The sequence below is a fragment of the Lissotriton helveticus genome, chromosome 1_2 (genome assembly GCF_964261635.1).
Source record: "Lissotriton helveticus chromosome 1_2, aLisHel1.1, whole genome shotgun sequence".
In the NCBI taxonomy this organism is placed as follows: domain Eukaryota; kingdom Metazoa; phylum Chordata; class Amphibia; order Caudata; family Salamandridae; genus Lissotriton; species Lissotriton helveticus.
This window is the reverse complement of record NC_136058.1, coordinates 355,305,953-355,330,758: the sequence shown is the minus strand read 5'-3', so window position 1 is coordinate 355,330,758 and position 24,806 is coordinate 355,305,953. Positions and strand designations below refer to the sequence as shown.

General features: G+C 42.3%; 1 protein-coding gene across 1 annotated transcript in view; it reads left to right on the top strand.

Annotated features, from left to right (window-relative positions):
- Nucleotides 1–2,138: 2,138 nt before the first annotated feature.
- The window catches only part of LOC144807915 (uncharacterized), a 274,167-nt gene continuing 251,499 nt past the window's right edge, over nt 2,139–24,806 (top strand). The window contains exons 1-3 of the mRNA XM_078673506.1: nt 2,139–2,232; nt 4,387–4,500; nt 19,813–19,920. Of these exons, the coding sequence (XP_078529632.1) occupies nt 19,824–19,920 (97 nt within the window). The 5' untranslated portion in view covers nt 2,139–2,232; nt 4,387–4,500; nt 19,813–19,823. The remainder of the gene's footprint in view (nt 2,233–4,386; nt 4,501–19,812; nt 19,921–24,806) is intronic.

Sequence of the window (24,806 nt, the reverse complement as noted above, 5' to 3'; positions counted from 1 at the left end):
AATGCAACACTAGCAGCTCAAAGATTCAGTAATGTGAGACCTATTGCATTGCAATTGTTCTTTTTTTTGTTTGTTTTTTATATAGCACGAACTACACACACAACCACACACACAACCACACCAAGCATTGGCATAGCCAATAGTTCTCACTTTTGTGACCTTCTAATATTTTATTACGCAGCATAATATCCTTTGTGCAACCACATCAACTGTTGCGTGGCTAAACACTTATAAGGTCCCGAAGACGAAACCTATTGCCTATGCCAATGCTTGGTGTGTTTGAGTGTGTGGTTGTGTGTGTGGTTGTGTGTGTGTGGTTGTGTGTGTGTGGTTGTGTGTGTGTATGGTTGTGTATGGTTTGTGTGGTTGTTGTTGTGTGTCTCCTGAGGCATGCTGCAAGCCTTACAGGTAAAACATGAGAAAATCTGACTAAATATTTTCAAATTTCTGTGAGGGGTTGGGAAAGGAAGGAACATTTGAAAAGAAAACCTACCAATACCTCTCATCCTTCCTGTGTCATGATGACAGCTTCTCTGCTCCTTCACACAACTCGATTCAGCCCTCCCTTGCGTTTCTGAGTTAATTTCTCTTTTATCAGCAATTTTCCAGCAAACTTCTACCAACAGTGTGGCACTGTTACGCTTCTGGAGATCGGGAACCCTTTCCTGTACTAAATAAGCATTTGCAAGGCCAAGAGGTCTCGCCTTTTTTACCCATTGGCCTTTAAAGCAAAATGTTTTTGGTAAAAGAATGATAACGAGGTGAAAATGTAACCAACCTCATTACGTTGGTGTGCCGACTCATGAGGACATATTTGTGTGCCAATGCAATGATGCTAGCAGCATTTTCTCTTTTTATTAAATAAATGTATCGATCCCAGAAGGCAGGTGCCACTTGGTTCAGTAAATTTTAAAAAAATTGTTAGCACAGTACCAGTTAATTTCGGAGCTGCCTAGCAGCAAACTGCAGCAGCTAACATCTCTAAAAATATAATGTAAAAAGAGGTTGGGGCAACAGAGGAGAGAGGGGGAAGCAACAAGGGTGTGGGTGGGAAGGGAAAGCAATGGAGAGTGCGCTAGAGGGAGAAATAACGGGAAAGCAGCACAAGGAAGATAGCAACATGGAGGAAGTGGAAAAGCGCACACAAGAGCAAGCAGTAAACGATGGAGAGAGCATGGGGCAGATATTTAGCAGGGAGAAGCACACAGAAGAGCGAGCTAGAAAAGAAATGCAATCTCAGAGTACTGACCCAAATAAAACAGACATCACATCATATTACTGTTTGATCACCTAAAAGTTAGGAAAATGGTGTTCAGAATCTTATCCTCTGCTTCTCCTGCCACGGGTGCATACGCGCTTGAAGCAAATTTCGAGTCAATATTTCCATTCAATACATGCCACTACACGACACACAAGACCACTACACATAAGTCCACTATACTTCATACCACATAGTTACTAACCACATAATTCCATTGCACACAAATGCACTATTCCAGCACTTCTCACATTGCTTCAGCTCAGGTCTTTCAGCACAGTTTCTTTATCATAACATTTAAAAAAATCCAAACCACAAACATACACTCTTCCACTTCTTTTGGTGTCTTGTGCATGCACAAGTGCAGCCTCTTTATGCATCTATAACAATAACTCCCCTACTTTCTCTCTTTCAAGTCCTTTATCAGCAGTTCATCCACCACTTCACACACAAACTACCTATCACTCTCAATCTTACTTTGCATTTTATACGGCTTTCACCCCAATCTGTTCACCATACCACATATTTCCAATATACTACACAATTCCACTCCACAACTAACAATTCCAATGTAACTACATATTTTCCACTAAAACAACATACATCCACTACAATACAAACAAAAACAAAATTAAACAAGCATTTACAATGCAATAGGTCTTGCATATGCAACAAGAGTTTAAACTATTGGCATTGTAAATGACAATGCCTTTTATTTATTTGTTTTAAAGACCAACACATTAATAAAAGGCAATATAATCTGCCAATAGCTCAAACTCTAGTAAATGTGAGACCTATTGCATGGGCAAATTTGTGTTCTTTTTTTTGTCATAGGGCTTCTTCACTTAATCATACAACCTTCCAAACGGCATCTGCATGATTGGATGACTGGCAGCAGCACACAGACTGCATCGTTTTGACATTTTCTCTGCCTGCTGCTGAAAAATGGAAAGAGGCTGGAGAGCACAGCGATGGTAGGGAAATGTAATGTGTAGAGGCTTTTGCGGACCACCAGAGTGGCGTGGGGCTCTGGAATGTGTGTGTTATGGCTTGTTAACAGTGTTACAAGCTGTGATGACACATGGCAGCGATGGGGGCGGGTGGGGGAGCATGATAAAATTAGGCTAATGAAGAAAATAAGAAAGGCACATAGACGCCCCCAGGCCCTGAAGACCCAACATGCTTAAAAAGGGAAAGTGGAAGGACTAAAATGTCTCATGCCCACCTGGAAACTAAACTTTAAAGTACAAGGACAGCGTAACTCAGGGGATGGGTGGGGAGGGGGGAGGGCAGAAAGCACGGCTGCAGAATACAGATTTGAGTCCCAGCGAGGTCTTAACATCCCGTGAATCTGAGCAAACTCATAGCAGTCTAATTGCTCTGACGGCATGCTGGCATTATGGAAGGAGGCTACGACCTTCAGCATACGCAGCCAATCGTAGAAAAAGGAAATGAAAAGCGGGATGCCAAATAAAGAAAATGCATAAAAAGCAAATGAAACTAGGTGCAGCCACTGCTGAAGTTCCATGTTTTTTGGTCCCTGTCTGTTAAGCAGGCAATGGCGGTCACCTGTTTAAATTTGCAGCACATCATGCGCAATTTCATTTGTAATGTGCGTGCTGTGTGGGAGGGACAGCTGTTCTTAAAGTGAAAGTGTGTATGGCGCACTGCAAATACAAACAAACAGCCAGCATTGACAAAGCTGGTGTTCAGTTGTTTTTTGCTCCTGTTGTTTTGGCGACCGCTTGTTTGTATTTGCAGGTGCCATGCCCACTTTCACTTTAAGAATAGCTGCTGCCCCACACAGCACTCCCAGAGCGGGATATGAGCGCTGTATGGAGTGCCAGCTGTTGTGAAAGTGAAAGTCTGCATGGCGTGATGCAAATACACACACCCATGGCTGCAATTGTTGAAACCTGCATCTCAGGAGTTGGGAGTACTTTGGGCTGCACTTTAAATAAGTGGAAGCCATTATTAAAGTAGAAGTAGGAGGGCACCATTGCTTTGCGCTCTGTCATTGCTTGCTTCGGCAAGACGTGAATGAAATAGTGCTTTCTACCATCTAATGAAAGCGAGTGGTGCAGCCAGGGCAGTAACAGATGGCCCAGGGGCTGCGGCTCGGACGTGGTCGGGCTGCAGGTGTTCAGCGCACTTGGGCAGCAGATGTCCATGCGGCTCTCGGTGATCCCTATGCGAGACCTACCAAACAAAAAGTAGTCCCTACATCGAATGATATCGCCCTTCAGTGTATGTCTACTGTAGTTGGTTGATGCTGCCTCCTGCAGAAACAAAAGAAAACGGAAGTGACTAGCTAACAATGAGCGGGGTAAGGAAAGCAATGCCAGATTGGACCAATGGCAAGCAAATAAACAAAAAGAAAAGCAATGTGTGGAGTTTCGCTGGTATTACTAATTACTTAATGCATCGGAGAGCCAGTGCATGCACTGCCTGTGCGAGACCTAAAAACAATACCATTTACAATTCCAATAGCTCTGACTTTCACAAATGCGAGACCAATTGCATTGCAACTGTTTGTTGTTTGTGTTGGGGCGTGGTCCTGAATACTTCCTACACTCACGGTTTTTAGGTCGAGCCTAGAGCAGCACATGCGCTGCTGCTCGACTTTTAGTAAGGGGGTTTTCAGAGTGCTACCAGAGGCTTTAGCTGTCCTCAAGCTTGCGTTCACGCGTGCAGCCGCCATCTGTCTTTTCTCCGTCGGATAATTCAGTGTTTTCACCGCGCCCTTGTTGTAAACTTAGTGAAAGGCTGCATTTTGTTCATGTTTTGTATTTTCACCTTCATGCAATTCTCAAATCTGCCCAAACAGTCTCAATATTCATTCTGGAATGTGGTGCAATTCTTAGTTTAGTTCTATAACACTGTGAATGTCTGTTTTCAAATTTACAGTACACAGCTTTCACAATAAATACTGTTTTCTTGGCGGGGCTCTCTATAGTCTAACTAAAAAAAGTATTTTCTACAGGAAAGAAATTCCAAATAATAAAAACAACCAGCTTTTTGATGAAGGTTTGTTTTACATTATTTTCAAAGCTTCGTAAAGCCCTGCGCTAGGAGCACATTGTAAGTACTGTCAAGAACAAGGCCCTAATCTATTGCGCTTTCTTCAGTTACCACAGTGATTCTTTCTGATGGAGGAACGAGCGATGGCAAATCGGAAGGCCAAGTGCAGCCGCTGGGGAGCAGTCGTCCCGAGGAGACGACCAATGCTGTAAAAGAACCAAGTAAGTGCAGAATGCTAGCTCTGCCAAGTACCACCCATCAGGCGTTAGACTAATGTGTTTTAGTGTGGTGGGCAGCATTACTGTACTAAAATGAATTAGTCAACCATTTGCAGCTCCTCCAATCTATGATTGTGCATGAAGGTGTTAGAATAATTAAAAACAAAAGCGTTTCAGGCACTTATCCTGCGGCTGTCGGTAGTTTCCCAGTCAATTTACTTAGCCACGCTCGGCACTCACCAATGCTGTGGGTTTCTGGTGCAGTAACCCACCCACTTTTTGCCAGACTACTTATGCACTTTAACTTTGTGTGCCCTGAGTCCCTGCCAATTAGGTTCCCAGGGCCTGTGTTCTTTCCCCAAAACTAACCCAATTGGCATCCCTTGCCACAGGTAGGCCCCGGGTAAATGGTACCACAGGTACCCAGGGCACTGTGACCAGGGAAGACCGATAAGGGCTGCAGCACTTATTGTTCCACCCTTAGAGGCTCTGCACCTTTTCACACACAAACACTGCCTTTTCAGGCTGTGTGTCATGTTGAAGAGCAAAGTGAAGAGTCAACAGGGCACACAGCCCTGTGTGCCCTGCCAACCACCCACTGCCCTGGTTTAGGTTAGTCGCCACTCTAGCTGGGTGCACTATACCAGTGGTGAGGGTACAGGTGCATGAGCCCTGTACCCTTAGAGTGCCCAAGACCATTCTTGGGCTTTGTAAGTGCAGTGCTTCCATTAATAGTATATGGTGCTGGGACTTTGTCATTACGAACTCCACAGCATCATAATGGCTACACTGAAAACTGGGAAATTTGGTATCAAACTTCTTTTTTTTTTTTAAGTTCAAGAAAATTTTTATTCGATAAAGACAAAAGAAAATCCAGGTGTCAAAACAAAATACATTGGAATAATAATGTGAAGACTCTTAGCAGAATAAAACAATCATACATAGCAAATATTGTAGGAGGGGAAATCTGGGTAGTAGATAAAAGAAAAAGGAAAAGGGAAAGGGAAAATATGTTAGGTACTGAACATGAGAAGCAGAAAAAACATTTGAGAGGAATAAAAAAAGAAAATGATACAATGAAGAAAAAACGGAATGCATCGGGCAGTTAAGGAGGTTTGAGAACTTCTTGCTGCGAAGGTGAAGGGTGATACAAGCGTTTAGTACATGAGTCCAAATAAAGAGTAACAGGTAGTCATAAGTCCATGCGTTTTGTAACCATACATGCTGGAAAAACATAAGCAGTGTCAAGCCTATGATTATGGCAGACATTGAACCACCACGCCTTGAAGGAAATATTGGAGAAGACTTTCCAGTTAACTGTTATTTGTTGAAAGGCGGCGGCCAATAGCAAATCTACAATCTGAGGCTTTAGGTCAACGTTATTCCAGCAAGGGGAAAGGCTGCCCATGAAAATGTGTGTGTGAGAAAAGGGAATACATGTATGGAAAATCAAGTTAATTTGAGCCCAAACCTGTAACCAAAAACTGTGAACATGAGTGCATAAAAATAACATGTGAAATAAAGTGGCTTGTGGGGAGGAACAGGACCAGCATGTGTGGGGGGTGTTAGGGAAGCGTTTGTGGAGATCATTGGGTGTGAGGAGAAGTCTATTGTAAATAAAAAACAAAGTCTGTGTAAGGGTTGCTGTTCTCGAGGATTTACGAATTTTGGTCCAGATTTTATCCCAAAAGGAAACTGACCAAGCTACAGACAAATCATGCTCCCAGCACTCCTCCACTTTGGATTTAAGTCTGGGAGACTCGCCGGTGTGTAGGTACTTGTAGATAGCAGCAGCTTTTGGCGTGGTGCGTAGAAAGGAGTGAAGTGAGGAAGGGAGAGTGGAGGAAGCAGGGGGGGGACATAACTGAGAAAGGCAATTGTATTGTATTAGGACTGTATCCTTAAGCACTTGGTAATTGCGAGCAGAGGAGGCGGGTAAGTTATAAAGGGAGCGGAGAGTATGAAAAGGTAAGAAAGAGGAGCCAGAGAAGAGTTGAGAAATCCACTGTAAACCTCTGGTGTGCCATGTTTTCCAAAAAAAGGGTCTATTTCGAATGAGTAAGGAAGTGTTATGCCAGATGGGGGAGGAAAGAAAGGCAGCAGTGGTTGTGGGAGGAGAATGAGAAGAAGATAGAAGCAATTTGGCAGTAAATTTATGAATAGGAGTGGAGATAGAAACGGGTTTACGGGAGAAGGAAAGATATTCGGCAAAGGAAAAAGGGGAGAGAAGAAGACGTTCAAATTTAGTCCATAAAGGACAAGGGGTGCCAGGGTCCTGTAACCAAAAAGAGGCTTGTCGCAGTTGGAATGCTTTATGGTAAGCAGGAAAATCAGGAAAATTAACCCCACCTTCTGATTTAGGACGGATCAGACGGACTAGAGACATTCGGGGTTTCTTTTTATTCCAAAGAAAGGACGTTAGGGTAGAATTTATATTTTTGAAAAATTTAGAGGGGATGGGGACTGGAATGTTAGAGAGAGTGTATAGGACAATGGAAGACAACATCATTTTAATGGTATCAAGACGACCCCACCAGGATAAATAAAGAGGATGCCATTTGGATGTGAGATCTGCCAATTTTTGGATGCATTTGGACATACAGAGTGAAATAGTATCTGGGATGGTGGGGGTGATGTGCATCCCAAGATATGTAATGTTAGAGGGTTTCCATGTGAAGTTAGAGGCTGCAAAATCAGGTTTAAATGTAAATTTAGTTAAAGGGAGGATCTCACATTTATCGTTATTAAGTTTATAGCCAGATATTTGGGAATAGGCACGGACTTCATTAAGGAAGGCAGGAATTGAGACAGTGGGGTTGGAAACAAAGAGAAGGATATCATCTGCGTATGCGGCTAATTTGATGTGGGAGTCTGAGAGGTGGAAACCTTGGATGGATAGGTTCTGACGGAGCTTGGAAAGAAAAGGTTCTAGGGCCAAATTAAAAAGGAAGGGAGACAAGGGGCATCCTTGACGAACGCCTCTTTTCAAATCGAAAAAAGAGGATACTTGACCATTGGCACAAACCGCTGCACGTGGGTTCGAATAAAGTAGTGAAATTAGAGATATGAAAACAGGTCCGAAGCCAAACCAACGGAGGGTATGAAAAAGATAGGCCCATTCAACCCTATCAAACGCCTTTTCAGCATCTAGGGCAATAGCTGCGAGGGGAGAAGGCAAAAGGCGAGATTTAGAGAGAATATTGAAGAGGAGTCTGGTGTTGTCAGTGATGAAGCGACCTTTAACAAAGCCCGATTGTTCTTCGCCCAAAAGGTCTGGGAGAAGAAGATCGAGACGAGCCGCAAGAGACTTCGCAAAGATTTTATAGTCAATATTGACCAAAGAGATTGGCCTGTAGTTTTTTTAGTGTTGAGGATCCTTCCCCTCCTTGTGTATGAGGCAAATGTGCGCATCTGAAAAAGAGCCTGATGAGGAACCCAAGGTGAGGAAAGTGCTAATGAGGGAATGAAGTTTTGGGAGAAGAAGCTTTGAAAAGTGAAAAAAAAATTCTACAGTGAAGCCGTCTGGGCCCGGAGCCTTATCTTTTTGGAGAGATTGAAGTGCCTTGAGCAATTCTTGTTGGGATATATCAAGCTCTAAGTGAGAGAGGTCGAGTGGAAAGTGGGCTGGTTTTTGAATAGTAGAAAAGAAATTATCTAAGGATTGGGAAGAGGCCTGGGTTTCAGAAGAGTATAGGGTTTTGTAAAAGGTGGAAAATTCAGTGAGGATGTCTGCATCTGTGTGCTTGAGAGTGGAGGTAGCGTCATAGACTGATTCGATATTCAACTTATTTTGTTTAACTTTTAAATAATTAGCCAAAATTTTACCTGCCTTATTTTTGCCTCCATAGAACTTGGCACTTGATTTCAATAGATACAAGGATGCATCGTCCGTGGATTTTTTGTTAAATTTCATTTTAGCATTAATCAAGGCGTTTAGACTTTCCTGCGAACGAGAAGTAAAATAAGAATGCTCCAATTTCTTAATGTCCAGAAGGATAGCCTTTGTGAAGTTGCGAGCAGCTTTCCGTTTTTTTGCAACAAAGCCAATTATAAAGTCTCTCGCTGCCGCCTTGAAGGCATCCCAAATGGTATGCTTGGGGACAGGCGAATCATCATTCAAGGAGAAAAATTCGTCTGAGAAAGTAATGAAGGAGGCGGTAAATTTAGGGTCTAAGAGAAGAGAGTTGTTAAAGCGCCAACGTTTAGGACCAACTGATTTGGGTAAAATGTCCAATTGAACGAAAGTTGGGGCGTGGTCAGAAAGTAAAATTGGGCCAATTTCAGCATGGGTGAGAGTTTGAACAATGTTGTGGGATACGAAAATGTAATCAATCCTGGATTGGGAGTGTGGCACGGAGAATAAAAAGTAAATTCTTGAAGTTGTGGGTTACATAGACGCCAGGCGTCAGTGAGCTTGTGCTGGGAGATGGTTTGAAGAAAATGCTAAAATGAAATTGTCATCAATAAATCTGGTAATGTGCTGAGAAAATGAATGCCAAAAAGTAGGATCACCGGCAGTAGGTGCATAAACATTTAGAAGAGAAATTGGAACATTCTTGACAGAAAGCCTAGCATATGTCCAACGGCCATCAGCATCCGATTCCTGAGCGAGCACGGAGTGATTAAGAGCTTTATGACATAGAATGGCCACACCATTGCGTTTACCATCCCCAGGAGAGTAGTAAACATCGCCCACCCAATTCCTTTTCAGTTTAACAGATTCTTCAGCAGATAGGTGGGTTTCTTGTAAAAAAGCAATATCTACATTCAATTGTGCAAGGTGAGATAGGATTCTCTGTCTTTTGATGGGAGAATTAATGCCTTTAACATTCCAAGTAAGTACTTTCAAAGACATGTCATAAGAATAAAAAGGAAAATATCAACAAGAAGAAAAAAGATGTGAGATGAACCCAGAGGGGAAGAAAAGTCCAGAGGAATTTGAAAATCTATAAAAATCATTATAAGATAAGGTTGAAGGGAAGAATGAAGGGAAGAAAGAGAGAGTAGAAAAGGAAGAGTAAAGAACCGCTGACTTAAGAAGAGTAAGAAGATAGGCCAGAGAATGAAGAAAGTGAGTGGAAGAAGGTTATAACAGAAGAATTTACGAAAAACAAGAGAAGAAGACACCTGTGGAACAAGGGAAACTATTGTAGATAGGAGAGAAAAAGGTACAAAAAGGAAATCGACCATCAAGGAAAGAAGGGAAAACATACTTACGAAGGGCAAAAAAGGAGGAGGGATGAACACCAAGGAGAGGAGACGAGGAGAGAGGAGTGAGGGGGGAGCGCCAGCTGGAGGAGGCAGAGCATCCAATGTAAGCGAACCAACAAGTCGAGGGGTGAACGCAATACAAGTCGTGGAACCTGCAAGGAAGAAAAGACAAAAGAAGGATTAACGTGAACAAGAGGAGAAGGAAACAAAACAATGACGCGTAATGAGAAAGTATAGAAAAGACACTAATGAAAATTACTTGTCCATCCAACAGGGATGTAAGAGAGATAGGAAGGAGTCAAAAAGGGACATAGAAATTGAAGACGCTGGGAGGCTCAAGAAAGGCAAACAACAAAACAGCGAACTTCAAACATGGAACATGTAACTTGAATACGACAGTAGAGTCATATGAAACAAGATTCGCGGAGGAAAAGCTGATGAGGAGCCAGAGAAGTCCATGTCAGACGACTGTGCAGCATTCAAAAAACTTCGTAGACGAACAGGATCCTCGTAGGTCGTGGTCTTGTTGTTGTGAGTAACTCTGAACAGGCAAGGATGAAAAAGGCCGTATCTGGCCCCAATAGCGCGAAGCTCTGGTCGCATATCTAAAAAGGCTTTGCGACGGCTGGCTGTAGCTTTGGCATAATCTTGCGCAAAAAAGAGATTGGATCCTAACCACTGGAGGCGAGGTGAGGCACGAGCCGCTGAGATGACTTTGAGAAGGTCAGTATATTCTAAGAAGTACATGATGACACCTCTCGGCCGTGAAGAGGGAGAGGGAGTAGAAGGAAGGCGGCCCAGCCTATATGCACGCTGGATGTTAAGCGTAGTACCTTCAGGCAGATGAAGAAGTTTTGGTAAAAATGATGTGAAGAAGGCGATGGGATCGGTCCCTTCACAATTTTCTGCCAGGCCGTAGAGACACAGATTGTTGCGTCTATTTCGATTCTCCAATTCTTCGACTTGCTTTTGAAGAGAGGAAATCTGAGACTGCATGTGTGAGACCTTGGAGGACGACTCTTGGAGAGAGGTCAAAGAATGTTCCACTGTTGTCACCCTGGCATCCATCTGGGACCAGTTATCGGTAAGAACCTGCAACTTAGAGTTAGTCTCTTCCATGAAAGGTCTGAGGGCACGAATTTCCTCCAGCAAAAGCTCCATGGAGACAAGTGAAGTGGATCCTGTTGGTGATGGAGGAGCTTTTTTAAGGCGTTTCGTCGTGACTTTCCCTGGAGGCTGGGCCGGCCGCTCCGTGCTAGATTGCGACATCTGAGTGACGAGTGCTTGAGAAGCCTCGAGGTGTGCCAGTGCAGAGAAAACTTTGGAGTTTTTAATGAATACACTGCGTGGGGTTTTAGGAGTGCGAGAAATTGCCTTTCTTTCCATAAAAAGAGTTATTGGTGAGGAAAAATAAAGTTCAGTAGTAGTAGTCACTACGAGCCTACAGACAGCTATAAGTGTGCGCAGGAGCCCTTGACAAAAGGAGGACACCCAAATTTCCAAAAAGTGAAAATAAGGAAAAGAAGGCAGTCTGCGCAGAATTCAGGAACGCCGAGGGTATAGGCAGATGAATGGGGCAGCGCTCAAGTCACTGGAGGATTCAATTCATTGATGATGAAAGCAGAGAAACGCCGCTGCGCTCAGGAATAGAAGAATGGCACATTGTGGTGTAGAAAAGGTCCATCAGGAAAGGAGCATTATAGATGCAAGGAGAGCATGTAGAGAAAAACGTGCAGAAGCAATGCATAAAAACAGCTCCAAATTGTAAATACCTTTGAGAGAAAAAAAAAAAAGTGTGAGGAGATGGAACACTCTTAAGAAAGAGTAGGCAGCAACCACGTGTGCATGCAGGTAGCCTGAGATAAGATAGACATCAGGTGCTGAAAATGGCCGCCCAGGACATTGCGATGTGAGTGAAACTTTGCTGAAAGTCACTTAAAAAAGTGTCATGGACGAAAGTCCTACAGCGGTGGTGCCAATATGTAGAAAGTACCTCACCAGGAGTAGTTGTAGGCATGAGGGGCTCTGTGGCAGGTTCGCATGCTTCCCGAACGGGAGCGCCGCAGTTCACGGTGACAGGATCTAAGATGGCGGACGCGACTATACCACAGCCGCGTCCGCTACAAAGTAGCAAAAATATCCATTCCGCCGCTTGTGAAGTGTCGCCTCCAGGAGCCCGCTTGTGCCGTTGGTCTCCGGTTCACATAAATGTGCTTTGCAGGCAGGGGGAATGTGAAATGTGGAGCGAAAACCCCTTCCGACCCGGAGCGCTCACATTCGAGCCGCCGTCCTCGCCGGGCGCCAAGCCACGCCCCCTGGTATCAAACTTCTCACCACATTAAACCTACACTGATGCCAGGGTGGAATTATATGTAAAATGCACAACTAAGGGTATCTTAGAGATGCCTCTGAAACTTGACCAATTTCTAGTGTCCCTACTGAGTGGTTGTGCACCTCATTTGGGTGTAGTATATATAGAGCCAATTTCCTTCTATGGTATACACTGTTTGCCTGTGGCGAGCTGGAATAAAAATAAAAAAGTCACGCGGTTATGATCTCACAAGTTTAATTTCAAAGGAAGGCATCACCTGATCAACATGGGCTCCGCCCAGCGAACAATTACCTTCTTTTCTTTTCCAGGCAACACGTGATGGCTCACTGGCTGGTTTGCCTCTGTGTCTTCAGTTTATGGCAATGGTGGGCCGTACTGTACGCACCCAAAACATTAAAGGCAGTTCATGACAGGTACCTGTTGCACTCAGTATATACAAAAATACAATTGGTTCTGTCGGCTTAGTATTTCTTCAAGCAATTTGAACCAATCAAGAGACTATTCATAGAATGACCAATCAATCATAATAAACACAAACATAGAACTATGTGGGGTATTACTAAGAGCTTTTATAAATTGCATTACAAAGTGATTGGGGGGTGGGGGGTGGGGATTTGAAAAATGGCCATAAAAGTGATTATTTTAGGTAAGGCAGCAGACTAAATAAATGAGTCTCATTGCAGAATCCTTCAACTGATCCAAGAAATAGTATGTTGACGTTTCAACCCAGAGTCTGCACTACTGCAAAGTCAGTGTGGGTCTTCATCAGGACTGGGACAATGAAAGGACATCCTGTAGGTATTAAAATTAATGGTAAGGTTTGTGTTTATGCGGTGCTGTTAACATAGCACAAACATAGGTACCGACTCACCTAGGAACGCCCAGGCGGGCTTGGAGACTATCCCAACATAGATATTTCTTTAGAAGGTGGGGCTGGTATCTGGCAGTGGCTGGAGATATCCTTCACCAAGTACAACCTCCTACGTAAGGCTGTGGGGAAATGGGTGCAGTGATTATTGCGTTGTCCCTAGCTCTATTCGTGGTTTATAAAAATATTTATCTGGAAACTCACCTAAATTCAATTATGTGGTGAGTTTGTACTTCAGTGAGTAGAGCGCATTTAAGAACCGGCTCTGTGGGGAAAGAGGAATCCAATTAGCATCCCCTGTTTTACATTGTAATTAATTTAAGCATGGGCACAGTGAGGTTCATATATCTTGGCCTGCTCACCTTCCGTTATGATAAGGAACTGTCTGGTTTCTACTTCAAAAGTCGGGCGCATTCAAAAATCTGGGTCTGTGTGGGAAGAGGAATCTAAATTAACCTCCTCTGTTCCGATTTTTGAAAATTAAATTAAATTCAGAAAGGGCAAAGTGGGGGTCATATCCGATACCTTGGCCATCCGTGTATGTTGATTCAGTCAGCGTTGTTCTGCGATGAAACTCATTTATTCAGTCCGCAGCCTTAACTAAAATATTCACTTTTCAGGCCATTTTTCCATTCCCCCCTCCCCCAATCACTTTGTATATATTACGCACCATCACTAAACCACTGAGCACCAAATGTCACCTTGTCACATGCTACATTTCACTATGTGTTTTTTGACAGCCTTGCAAATGTAAATTGGGTATTTATTATTGATGCAATGTATAAAAGCTCTTAGTTATACCCCACATGGTTCTATGTTTGTCTTTATTCTGATTGATTGGTCTTTCTATGAATAGTCTCTTGATTGGTTCAAATTGATTGAGGAAATACTTACCCGACAGAACCGATTGTATTTTTGTATATGACTGCCCAGGTTCTGAGGGCTACTGGGTTACCCCATTGTTACTAAACGTGCACTCATTATAGAGGCACAGGAGCACCGTCTATGGGATTCACAGAGACACAACCACCCCTTGAGGAGACAAAGATTACCTAACAAAGCGACCCCCGCAGGAGCGGAATTAGCATTGAGCCAGATCGGTTCTTCAATTAAGCTGAGCCCGGCCTCTTGCTTCAAAGACACCATGTGGATTTGTCAGCGCATAGATGGCATAGCTGAGAACCCCTTTGGATTCTTCCCCTGTCTGCGGGTGTAGTTTCAGTTTCATTGCAATGCGGTTCTCTACACCAGTAGACTGATCCCAGAGAGGCACGCCATGTCTGTTAGAGGTCGGTGTATAGGCTGATTTTATTTTTGTCTCTTTGTGGGCCTGTCAGCCTAGGTGCACTGGATATAATACTTTTCTTAATGCATCAAACATTGCCTGCAGCAAGCTTAACTGGACAGATTCTCACATAGCTTACAAAACATATATAGATCACATGAGGAGGAAGGTAGCAGCTTTGATTTTCCTTGCCCTGCCCGCCACCAGGAAAGTCCCTCGTCTCCCAACCTCTCCCCCCCTGGCCACCAGCATACATTTGATACCCAGTTAAACTTAAGTTAGGATTTTGTCTTAAGACCAAAATGAAAGACAAACTTAAGACAAAATCCTAATGTAAGCTTAACTTAGGTTAGGATTTTGTCTCAAGATCAAAACTTAAAACAAACTTAGGACAAAATCCTAATTTTACTACTTCTTAATGTCTTTTGTGAATACCAAAAGTAGTAAAATTTGGATTTTGTCTCAGATTACTTTTTTGAATCGGGCCCCGCATGTCTGCAATTTTCTGTGATGATTAATCTGACTTTTTGAACTTCATTATTGTCCCCGTTATCTCAGTGTTCGGACATTGTGGAGAGAGAAGAAGTTTAGTAAATGAATTTATGGAGATAGGGTTTAGCACAATGTGGGACAACTTTATCCTACAAGCTTGAATAACCTACAGTCAATACATAGGGTATACCTACTCAGCTGAGGCGGATTTTCCTTCCCACCATGGACGTCTCCAGTTTGTAGGTAAGTAGGCCTCTCTGTGTAAAACACATCTGAACCACTTAGACAGACTGTTGAATAAGAACCCAACCAGCGTTGGTGGCACCATGGCATTTATATCTCATTTAATCTTTTTGAAATGCACAATTGTTGAACAATATAGATTTTGGGCAAGGTATCCAGAATGAATCCGGGCACCCCGGAAGATATGTTGGCCTAGGGACCAGCTATCTCTCAGTGCCACCATAATCCCCCCTGTTATTACCAAAGAGCGAATGGTTTCTGGCAACAACTGAACATGACAACCCTCACAGATCATGGAAACAGATCAGAACATTTTGCTCAGTCACTCATGCTTACTTGTGCTTAGAGAGAGGTATGCAGAATACACAGTTGGACGTTTTCAATATATGTATTGAGCCAATGTTATTCCGGTTGCTCTAATCAGTAGACAGAAGCAGATGGATGTGATTACAAGCACCAAAAGAGTAAATAGTAGATATAGTTCTACCATGGTGCTAAAACAGTGTTTATATGCAGGCATATACACATGACAGTAATCTGACATACTACTACTGTGCAAAACCCTAATATAGGTGTACCTAGAGTGTGTGTTGGTGTGAATCCCCCAAGGAACACTCCAACACCATTGCCTGGCAGGAGAGAATGTAAGAGCCAGTTTTGGTCACACACTGGACACCCCCTCACAGAGATTTCAGACCCATGTGTGGAGAAGTCTCACTATGCAGGAACCCTCAGTGTCAGCTGAAGCGCCTCCTCTGCTAATCTATTGGGATGCTAATTATTTATAAAAGAAAGAAACCTTGTTATGTACCTGTAGATTAGCAATGTTATGGCTATGTAGATAGAATGACATTTGTACATAGTGCGCAAAGAGGCCTTGTACATAATGTTGTGTCAAGCTAGATGTGTAAACAAAGTATTTGCAGATAAACTAATCCAAATTTGTTGTGCATCTAAATATGTGCAAAAGCTCACACTAGAAATGTTATTTCAAAAAATAGGACCCTGTAAGAAATGAACAGTTTAGATATATGGGCCTTAGCCAGAAGCATAGCAGAAATACCCTTGCAGGCATAGAGTGCTGCATACATTATGAAAAAAATAAGCAATCAGGTTCCCAAGTTTAGATGGAGAACAGTCTCTGTATAGAGCACCCTACAACACCAGTGACACTCGGAATTTGCTCACCTCAAATGTCTGCTTTTTCATCAAAGTTTGTAAGCATAGGATTAGCGTAGTGCCATCCATGCCAAGATAGAAAGGGACAGAGTATTTTGCCATTTCTACAGCAAAGTCTTTAAACATAGGATTAGCACAGTGCCATCCGTGTCGAACTGTAAAATGACAAAAGCAGTTTACCACTCCAGGCACAGTATTACAGCTTTGAATTGGTAAAATACCATTCAAGCTGAAAGAATAAAAGCAACCCCTGACATGTATTTTGCTATTGTTATAGCTCTTGAGAGTGATTTAGCTTTTTCTAGACATAAGGAAGCAACCACTATAAGTCAAAAAAATTCCAGTGTATGCATTGAGTAGAGTGCCACTTAAAATTATGCAAAAAAGAAGCAGATAACTCTCAGTAGTTCCCAAGTTTAGTTGGAGAGAAGCTTCTGTTTAGAGCACCCTGCAACACCAGCAACACTCTGAATTAGCTTGTATCAAATGTCTATTTTTCTATCAAAGTTTTTAAATAATGGGCCTAATAGGGCTCTGGGTGGGGAGCTCCATGCCCTGACTCCCTAGATTTTGGCCCCAGAGGTGAAGTCCTCGAAGCCCAAGAAGGGTCTGGGAGGGAGGCTGTGTGGCCCCCTTCACTTTTTTTAATTGTATTTGGCCCCATGAGAGAGGGGATCCCAGGGCCAACTAAGGCTTGGGGAGGGAGGCCATATGGCCCCTTCCCTTTTTACTGCACCTGGCCCCAGGGATTGGGTTCCCAGGTCTATTGGGGGTGGAGAGGGGGCTGCATGCTCCCTCCCATTATTATATTTGTTTTGCCCCAGGGGATGGATAACCCGGGTCCGAAGGTTCACCCTACGCTGCTGATGCCAAAGGCTGTTTGCAGCATGGGGTTGCCTGCCTGCATGGAGTTGGATGCACAGCATCACTTCAAGATAGGCCATGTAGTCAACTGCAGGCATTACCAGAGGCTGTTCGCGGCATGGGATTGGCTGCTTCTGGTAGGCAGTCTGTGGGGAGTTGAATGCTGGGACACATGACCTGGATAAAAGGCTGTGTGCAGCATGGGGTTGGCTGTCTCATAGGGGTGGCTGCTTCTGGGTGGACATCTGCACAACAGTAGGGAAAGTGCTGGATTTCAGAGGGATGAAATGTGCTCTTTCCATTCCACTCAGCGCAATATTATGGAAATTGTTCAACGTTGGAGGGGTGAAATTTACTATTCGAACTCCAGACTTTACTACAGTGGCGAAAATTGATGGACTTCTGAGGGGTGAAATGTATTAGTCCAACTCAAGTCTCTACAACAGCAGGGAAAGCATTGGATTTTGGAGCGATAGCATTTACAATATCCCCTCCAATCTGTGAAACAGTATGGAAAGCGTTGGAGTTTCGAGGGGTGACTTTCTATTGCCACTCCAAACTGTGCACCAGTAGAGAAAGTGTCAAATTGTAAAGAGGTTTTCTATTGCTATTGCAGCCTACACAAATGTAGGGAAAGTACTTCATTTCAAACACATTACATATATAAGTAACACAAAGAATGTAGAAAAAATATTACTTTCTTAAAACAAAAATGTTTAATTAACATAAATATATGTGTGTGTGTGTGTGATAAAAAAATAACAAATCAATTTACATAATTACTATTCATTAGGATAATTATCAATTAATTAATAGTTGTTTTCCAATTATTCGTTAATTAACTTCTTCAACAAACCTAGCATCCCACGCCTAAAATAGACCATAACATAGTTTTTCCATAATTTTCTTATTTAAAAGTATATAAATAAATAGTCACCAATTAATTAACAAGTATTACTTAATTACATTCCACGGCTTCACCCTTACAAACCTAGTCGCTCGCATCTGAAATATATTTAAAATAATTGTATATTTCATCATTTAAAATGAAATTTAAAAAGGATAGTTAATAATACATTAATTAATAATTGAATGACTCATCACCCTAGACCCCTCAAAAACAAAGTAGCCACACTTAAACTATAAGTAAAATAAATGGGCATTCCATCAGCCACATAATTAAAATTAATGAAATAATTAATTAACAATGAATATCTAATTAAGCATTACATCATTTAATTTCCACCCTATACCCCTACAAACCTATCAACCTGCAAATAACAAACAATGAAAATAAATAATTATTACATAATTTACCTAATAAATATCAATCAGATAATTAAATAAAATTGTATTTATTAATTCATTATTAAGTAGTCCACTTCCCTCCCTATAAACTCAATAACCCGCCAAAACACTACACATTACAATACAAAATGAAATAAAAACATCTAAATCACTTGGAATTACAAGCTATATTTAAAAAACATATTTAATATAAACAATTGTAACACAAAAAAAATATATACCAACTAAAACACATTCAAAAAATTAAAAAACTATATTTTTACAACTATGTTATTGAACATGATATTGCATACATCAAGATCACTAACAACAATATTACTTACCTACAAAAATTATATACTTGTCAATGATATTTGTGCATCACAATATTTGTGTATCAGGATATTTTTTTCTGATATTTCTGTCTCCCGATATTTTTGATCTGTTATTTGTCCAGATACCCAAAGAACAAGGTGATGGATAGAATGCTTGGATTTATTTGAGCCTCTGGTGATCGCTCGGGCCACCTTTCCATCCATCGTTTTCCACCCGCAGTGAGAATAAACAGATACCAGCCATATGCAGTGCAGTCCAATAGGTCCAGTCCTGCCTGAACTGCCGGACTGAGGGGCATATTACCAAGGGCCATTATCGCCGCCTTAGCGGGACTTTTTCCCGCTAAAGCGGCGATAATTGTATTGCCCTATTACCTAGCTGTCGCTAACACCAGTTAGCGACAGCTAGTAGGAGAAAGCGATCACCTCGGGGCCCACTGTGCTATTTATCGCTAATGACATGCAAAGTGGGCGTGCCAAGACGTTAGCGACTGGAAACAGTCGCTAATGTCACTATCTCCAATTATCAACAAAGCCTTACTTTTGGAAATATTTGCGCTAAGCGCGAATATCTCCAAAAGATAACGCCTGCCCAGAGCAGTTCTTAGACATGTTATCCAAAGGAGGTTGGATAACATGGCTAAGAGCATTGTCACGATAATGCATGAATATCGCGGACTTTTCAGCGATATTCATGCATTTTGCAGGATTTTTACCGCTTTTGAGATAAACCTTGATAGTATCAAGGTATCTCAGCGGTAAAAATCGCCGGAGCACGGCGATATAATTTTAGCCGCTAACCATGCATAGCGATAATTATCATTCTTGCTTGGTAATATGCCCCTGAATCCCCTCCAGAAGGGAAAACAGGCAACATCCACCAGTCCGTCCTACTGAGGCCCTGTCAGTGAGGTAAAGCTGGGGTCCGGTGGTGCTGGGTGTAGGGGAGCCATGCCCAAGTAAAATCTTACCTGCCTGATATAAAGCTCAGATTTACATTACATATAGATTTTGAATATGGTTTTGCATGGACAGAATACACTTCTAACTGCTTCTTGAGTCACAATGTTGGAATATATTCCAAGAACATTATATATGGATGAATTGCTAATTATCTTAGAGTAGTGTGTAGAATCACCAATGTATGCATACTATCTGAATCACACAAATTAACAGAGCAGGCTGGTTGTAATATGAAACACTTGTTTCATTTTTTCAGATACAACACCTATGCCAATAGGTTTGGAAATTTGTGTATTAATATTCTCATTCTGGACTATCCTCCTCGTCGTGTGTGTCTACTTATGCTGCTGTTGCTGCTTCAAAGGTAATCTGGTGCTCCGCTGTTTTGTGTGCATGTAACAAAAGAGAGGTGAAAGTAGAAAGATGCCTTTCATTTCTGCCCCCACTGAGATGAGGTAGTTCACTCACAAGTTTCTACACCTCAGGCACCACTTCCTATACTACACAGGTGCACTCATTAAAGACTCTTCTTCCCCACACGCTCGCTTGTAACTAATAGAATCCCAGATACCGCTTCATTCAGTCGAGGATCATAATGCAGGCCCCATTCAGAGTTCCATAAGAAAGAACAATAACAACATGCTTCATCAAAATGAAGATGCAAAAACTAAAACCTTAAAAAATATCTGCCCACAAGCGGGTCAACCGGCATCTTGTCGCACCAGCAAACACTTGAGGGAAGTGAGGCGAGGACATTCACTAAATTGCACAAAAGAATAAACTGGGTTTAAATTAATGTAGCAATATTTCGAAAATGGTCATTTTCATTGTTAGATATGGTATTGCTTTGTCATCTAAATTTTTTAGCATATTTACAGCATCTCTGTTTTTGTAGTTTTTGCTGTACTGGAATTTAAAACTCTCAGGGGCCTGAATCTCAGAATTCTTGGATTGGCCAATATCTGTGTATGTCTGTGGGAGCCCAGCCAAAGTGTAACATTAGAGGGTACTTTTTCTGGGGAGCACCAAGATCCGCAACAATATCCTTGTATACTTCAACCTGCTCCACCCTTGCTCAGTGTATGAAAGCACAAATGTCGCTATGAATGGACACAAATATTTCAGTTTAATCTGTATTCACTCAAGTCTTGAATTAATGAAAAGTTAATGACTGCCTCAGCATTTTTTTGTACATTTAATAATATTTAAATAATTGTATATCTGTTTATCAAATGTCAATGTAAAGTGCATTATTAGATCATATTACACAATTAATCATCTATATTTTTATACAATAAAAAAACAATAAAAGCCAATTGCTCAATCATTACAACCCCCACTCAACTCCCACACCTCATAAACATACCATTCATGCATACTCAACGGACTCAACCACACAGTGTCCAAAACCTCTTAAAAACCCCAAAAGGTGATTATTAGTCTTTCTTCTACAGTTGTTGCGTCTCTGCAAATGATCACGGCCAACACATGTTTCAGTGGATATAGATTTCGAACCACCTTCTTCAGGACCTAAATCAGTCTATCTTTATTTCGATATGGACATGGTGTTTGTTACAGCTTCAATACAGACATTTGTTAGATAAGTTTCAGATCCACAGTCTACACATTATTCCAATTATTTGTGGTGTATTACAGATAAGGATGAAAGATCCAAGATATTCCCAGGTACTTATAGTTCACCTTCTTACTCACAACCACTTTAACCACTTCAGTTCTCTCACCAGTGGTCTCCCATATTTACATGCAATGTCATAAGTCTAAAAGCCAGTCATCCCCACCCTATGTGCCAATATATCCTACCTTTGCCGACCATGTCCACCACACTGTGCTCATAGGCTGCAGTCAATGCATTAAGATATCTACTCACATATCTATCCAATCTACTTCAGTTGATTAAAACCTTCTTATATAAGCAAGGGTCAGGACAACAAAAGTGTGGGCACTTTGCTGAATGGTATTCCTGATTGCCAATACTTTATACTTAAAAAGCCACAACACAAAAAAAGATGGTGCCCTATTTACAACCTTGTACAACACTGTTGTACCATGTCAGATGTGATGTATATACCGATATATTGAAAACACAAGGAGATGATGGACAGAGCGGTGAAACTTTTCAGATACTCACCCCCAGTCACAGATCTGGGTTGAATCCTTCATCATTCTTTATGTCACTTTTCCACCTTTGTTCAGACCCAGTTATATTCAAATAAGCCTTGACCCTGTGCCTCATGGGAACAGTCCAGCACGAACTGCCAGGCCCGGTCTTCCCTGAACCGGAAACAAGCATCCCCCTTCATCAGCCAGGCTAGCTTGAATCCAGTGGCAAAGTGAATAAGGGAACCACGTCTGGACATACCCTGCCAACTTAGGGCAAACAAAGCAAACACAAGGGGGCATATTTATGAGTTCTGGCGCATCTCTGCAAATCAGCATGGATGTGCCAGAACTGATGCGTCACGCAACTCTCTCCTTGCGGCACCACAGATGCGCCGCATTTACAATGCGGCGCACCATGGTGCAAGGAAGGGCAGATGCGTGACGCATCTTGTGGTGTACAGACGGTGCATTGCTGGAGTAGTGTCGCAAGTGCGACGCAGCTCCTGCAATGTACAGAGGCCACCCATACATAAAGTGGTGCGTCACTCCTTACGCCTGCTTCAAGCAGGCGTAAGGATTTGACGCAGCAGCGTCGTAAAACTGACTCAGTGAAATCTTGTAGATTTCACTGCGTCAGTTTTACAGGGCTTTCCTACGAGGGAACGCCCACCCTGCGACAGAACGCCCACATGAAACCTGACGCAGGTTTCATGTGGCGCAGGGCTTTACAACGTGACGCATCTGCCTAGATGCGTCACATTGTAAATAGGTTGCAGGGATGCGCCACGTTTCCGTGCCGTTGCGTCACGCAACGGCGGCATAAACGTGGCGCAAGTCCGACATAAATCTGCCCCAAGGTATATATTGACCATTGGAGGTTGGTCACTGGTTCACATTTTAAATAGTTCCCAACAGGCTTACTAGAAATCTCTTGAAAGATTGGCTATTGAAAGATTGGCTCAGCAACAATGCCAGGAAGAATCTGACTGTAGCCCCATGCAGCACTTACATACTACCTCAGATATGGATTCTATAGAGAATGGAAGATGTGAATCTTCAATTCACTCTGTAGGTAAACCTAAACATGCTTACTTTTAGCACATAGGGGGATCATAAACTTCCCAGTCCCGTGCTTGATCCAGTGAGACCCTTCACCAGGGTAAGCTCATTACTGCAGAAAAAAACAAAAAAATATTCTTAATTGGACTTCACATTAATGCTCCAGATCACTATCAGCTTCTCTCTGTTCACCCCTAATTCTGAAGATGATGAGCAGGAAAATTAAGTATGAGCTCCATGAGATCAGTCGCTGGCCAATAGTGGTTCCATGTTGAGGTTTAGCAGTCCATATCTATCCCCTGAAAAACACTTGAATGTAATCAGTGTATGTCAGCGACCAAAGTCTATCCCTTGTCAATCCCTCCCCCCATCTTCCTCCCCACACCATACGCAGTCCAAAACAAGAGTTCCCCCCTCTGAAAACAGATGTACAGGGTACATCCCATGCTCCCACCACTATTAACCACCACCACTAATACCCGCCACTAATGCTGGCAGGTATTCCCTCCCAGAAGGATCTCAACAAGGGGGAGGGCAGAAGAAATTTAAAGACCTTCAAAAGGTTATCTCCCCTATTTGTATATCAGAAACACAAAACAAGAACCTTTGCGTCTATACGGTTAGTACATATTTTCTAACCCGCAACAATAAAGGAGCGTCCCTTTTATAGGGTGGTTTCCCTCACCCACCCGAGGATGGCATGCTTCATCATTGGGGAACCACCTCGTATCGTGATCCCGAGTCATAATACAGGCTACCACCCCCTCTCTAGGAGGGAAGAGCTCATGGATGTTTTCAATCTAAGCAGTATAGTTTAAATATCCAAATAATGAGCCATGGATGTTGGGGGCAGCAGGACAAAATAACAAAAGGTGTTCTTAAATTAGATTCAGCGTTTGAAAAAAGGAATTTAATCAGGCTTCCTTGTGCTAACGTTAAAAACAGGTTGGCATTGTGGGGGAGGTTGGACCTGCTTGTGTGTCACAACATTCTCCCCATGTCCCACACATAATGCAAAACTGTGTCCAGCACACTTACTATCATGTTCATTATGTGTCCTTGTGGTTTGTATCCACCCCTTGTGCTGTTTGGACTAAGTAAACGCCTGTATATAGGAATCAATGCAAAAGAACAACTAGAGACAGCTGATCAAATACACCTATCTACCCAGGAGGCGAGCACTAGAAAATCATGTGATGAAAACTAGAACCCCAAAGTGCTTCCTTGAAAATGTATAAAAAGCCCTCGGTTTTGGAATTGGCACCAAGCTATTCCTGCTTTATTTTACCTGGGAAACCCTGTGTCGTTTGGACCCACCAGCAGTCCTACTACAAGCACCAGTATTATACGGATCTACATGTGATGGGAACCAGTACCACCAAACGCCATCTTGGAAGTGCAAAGTTATAAAACCGCTCCCATCAGGAGTCGACACCATATTAAATCACCTAATCCTGCTTTGTGATGTCTAGTTGCATTTGAATTTCTACATAGCCAATTGACAGTAAGAGAAACTATACCGCCTGTGCAAGTGTATGTGCATGGAATATAACCAACAGGTAGCTACGTCTGAAATCAAGAGAACCTACCCAGATGGCAAACGCTATACAGTCACGTGACGGTTACTACACTCCGGACACATTCTTCAAACTGTACATATCAGTCGGAGAGTCAGCAACTCGGCACAACAATATGTTTATACCTTTTAATTCCCACATGTTCAGTAACGTTTGCCCATAATTCAAGAAACAGAGGAAACTATTAAATACAACGACCACAGTCGAATACTAGAAACTCATATTGATCAGGGCCTTAATATCTCTCCAAAATCTTAAAAGGTTCCTCCAGCTGTGGAAGGCATATCTAGCAAGCTATAGACCTTTTTAATTTTGATTCATTATGTCCTTTCTCTATACAAGCATACATGCCAATAGACACGATTCTGACCCAAAATTGCCTTTTTTCCATAGAAGCTAATGGGAGAATTACATTTGCCTGATTGTGTTTTTTAAGTCTTCCTCTTCCCTCTTGTAAAATGTTTGCATGCACAAAAGAATATTGCTCTACCAG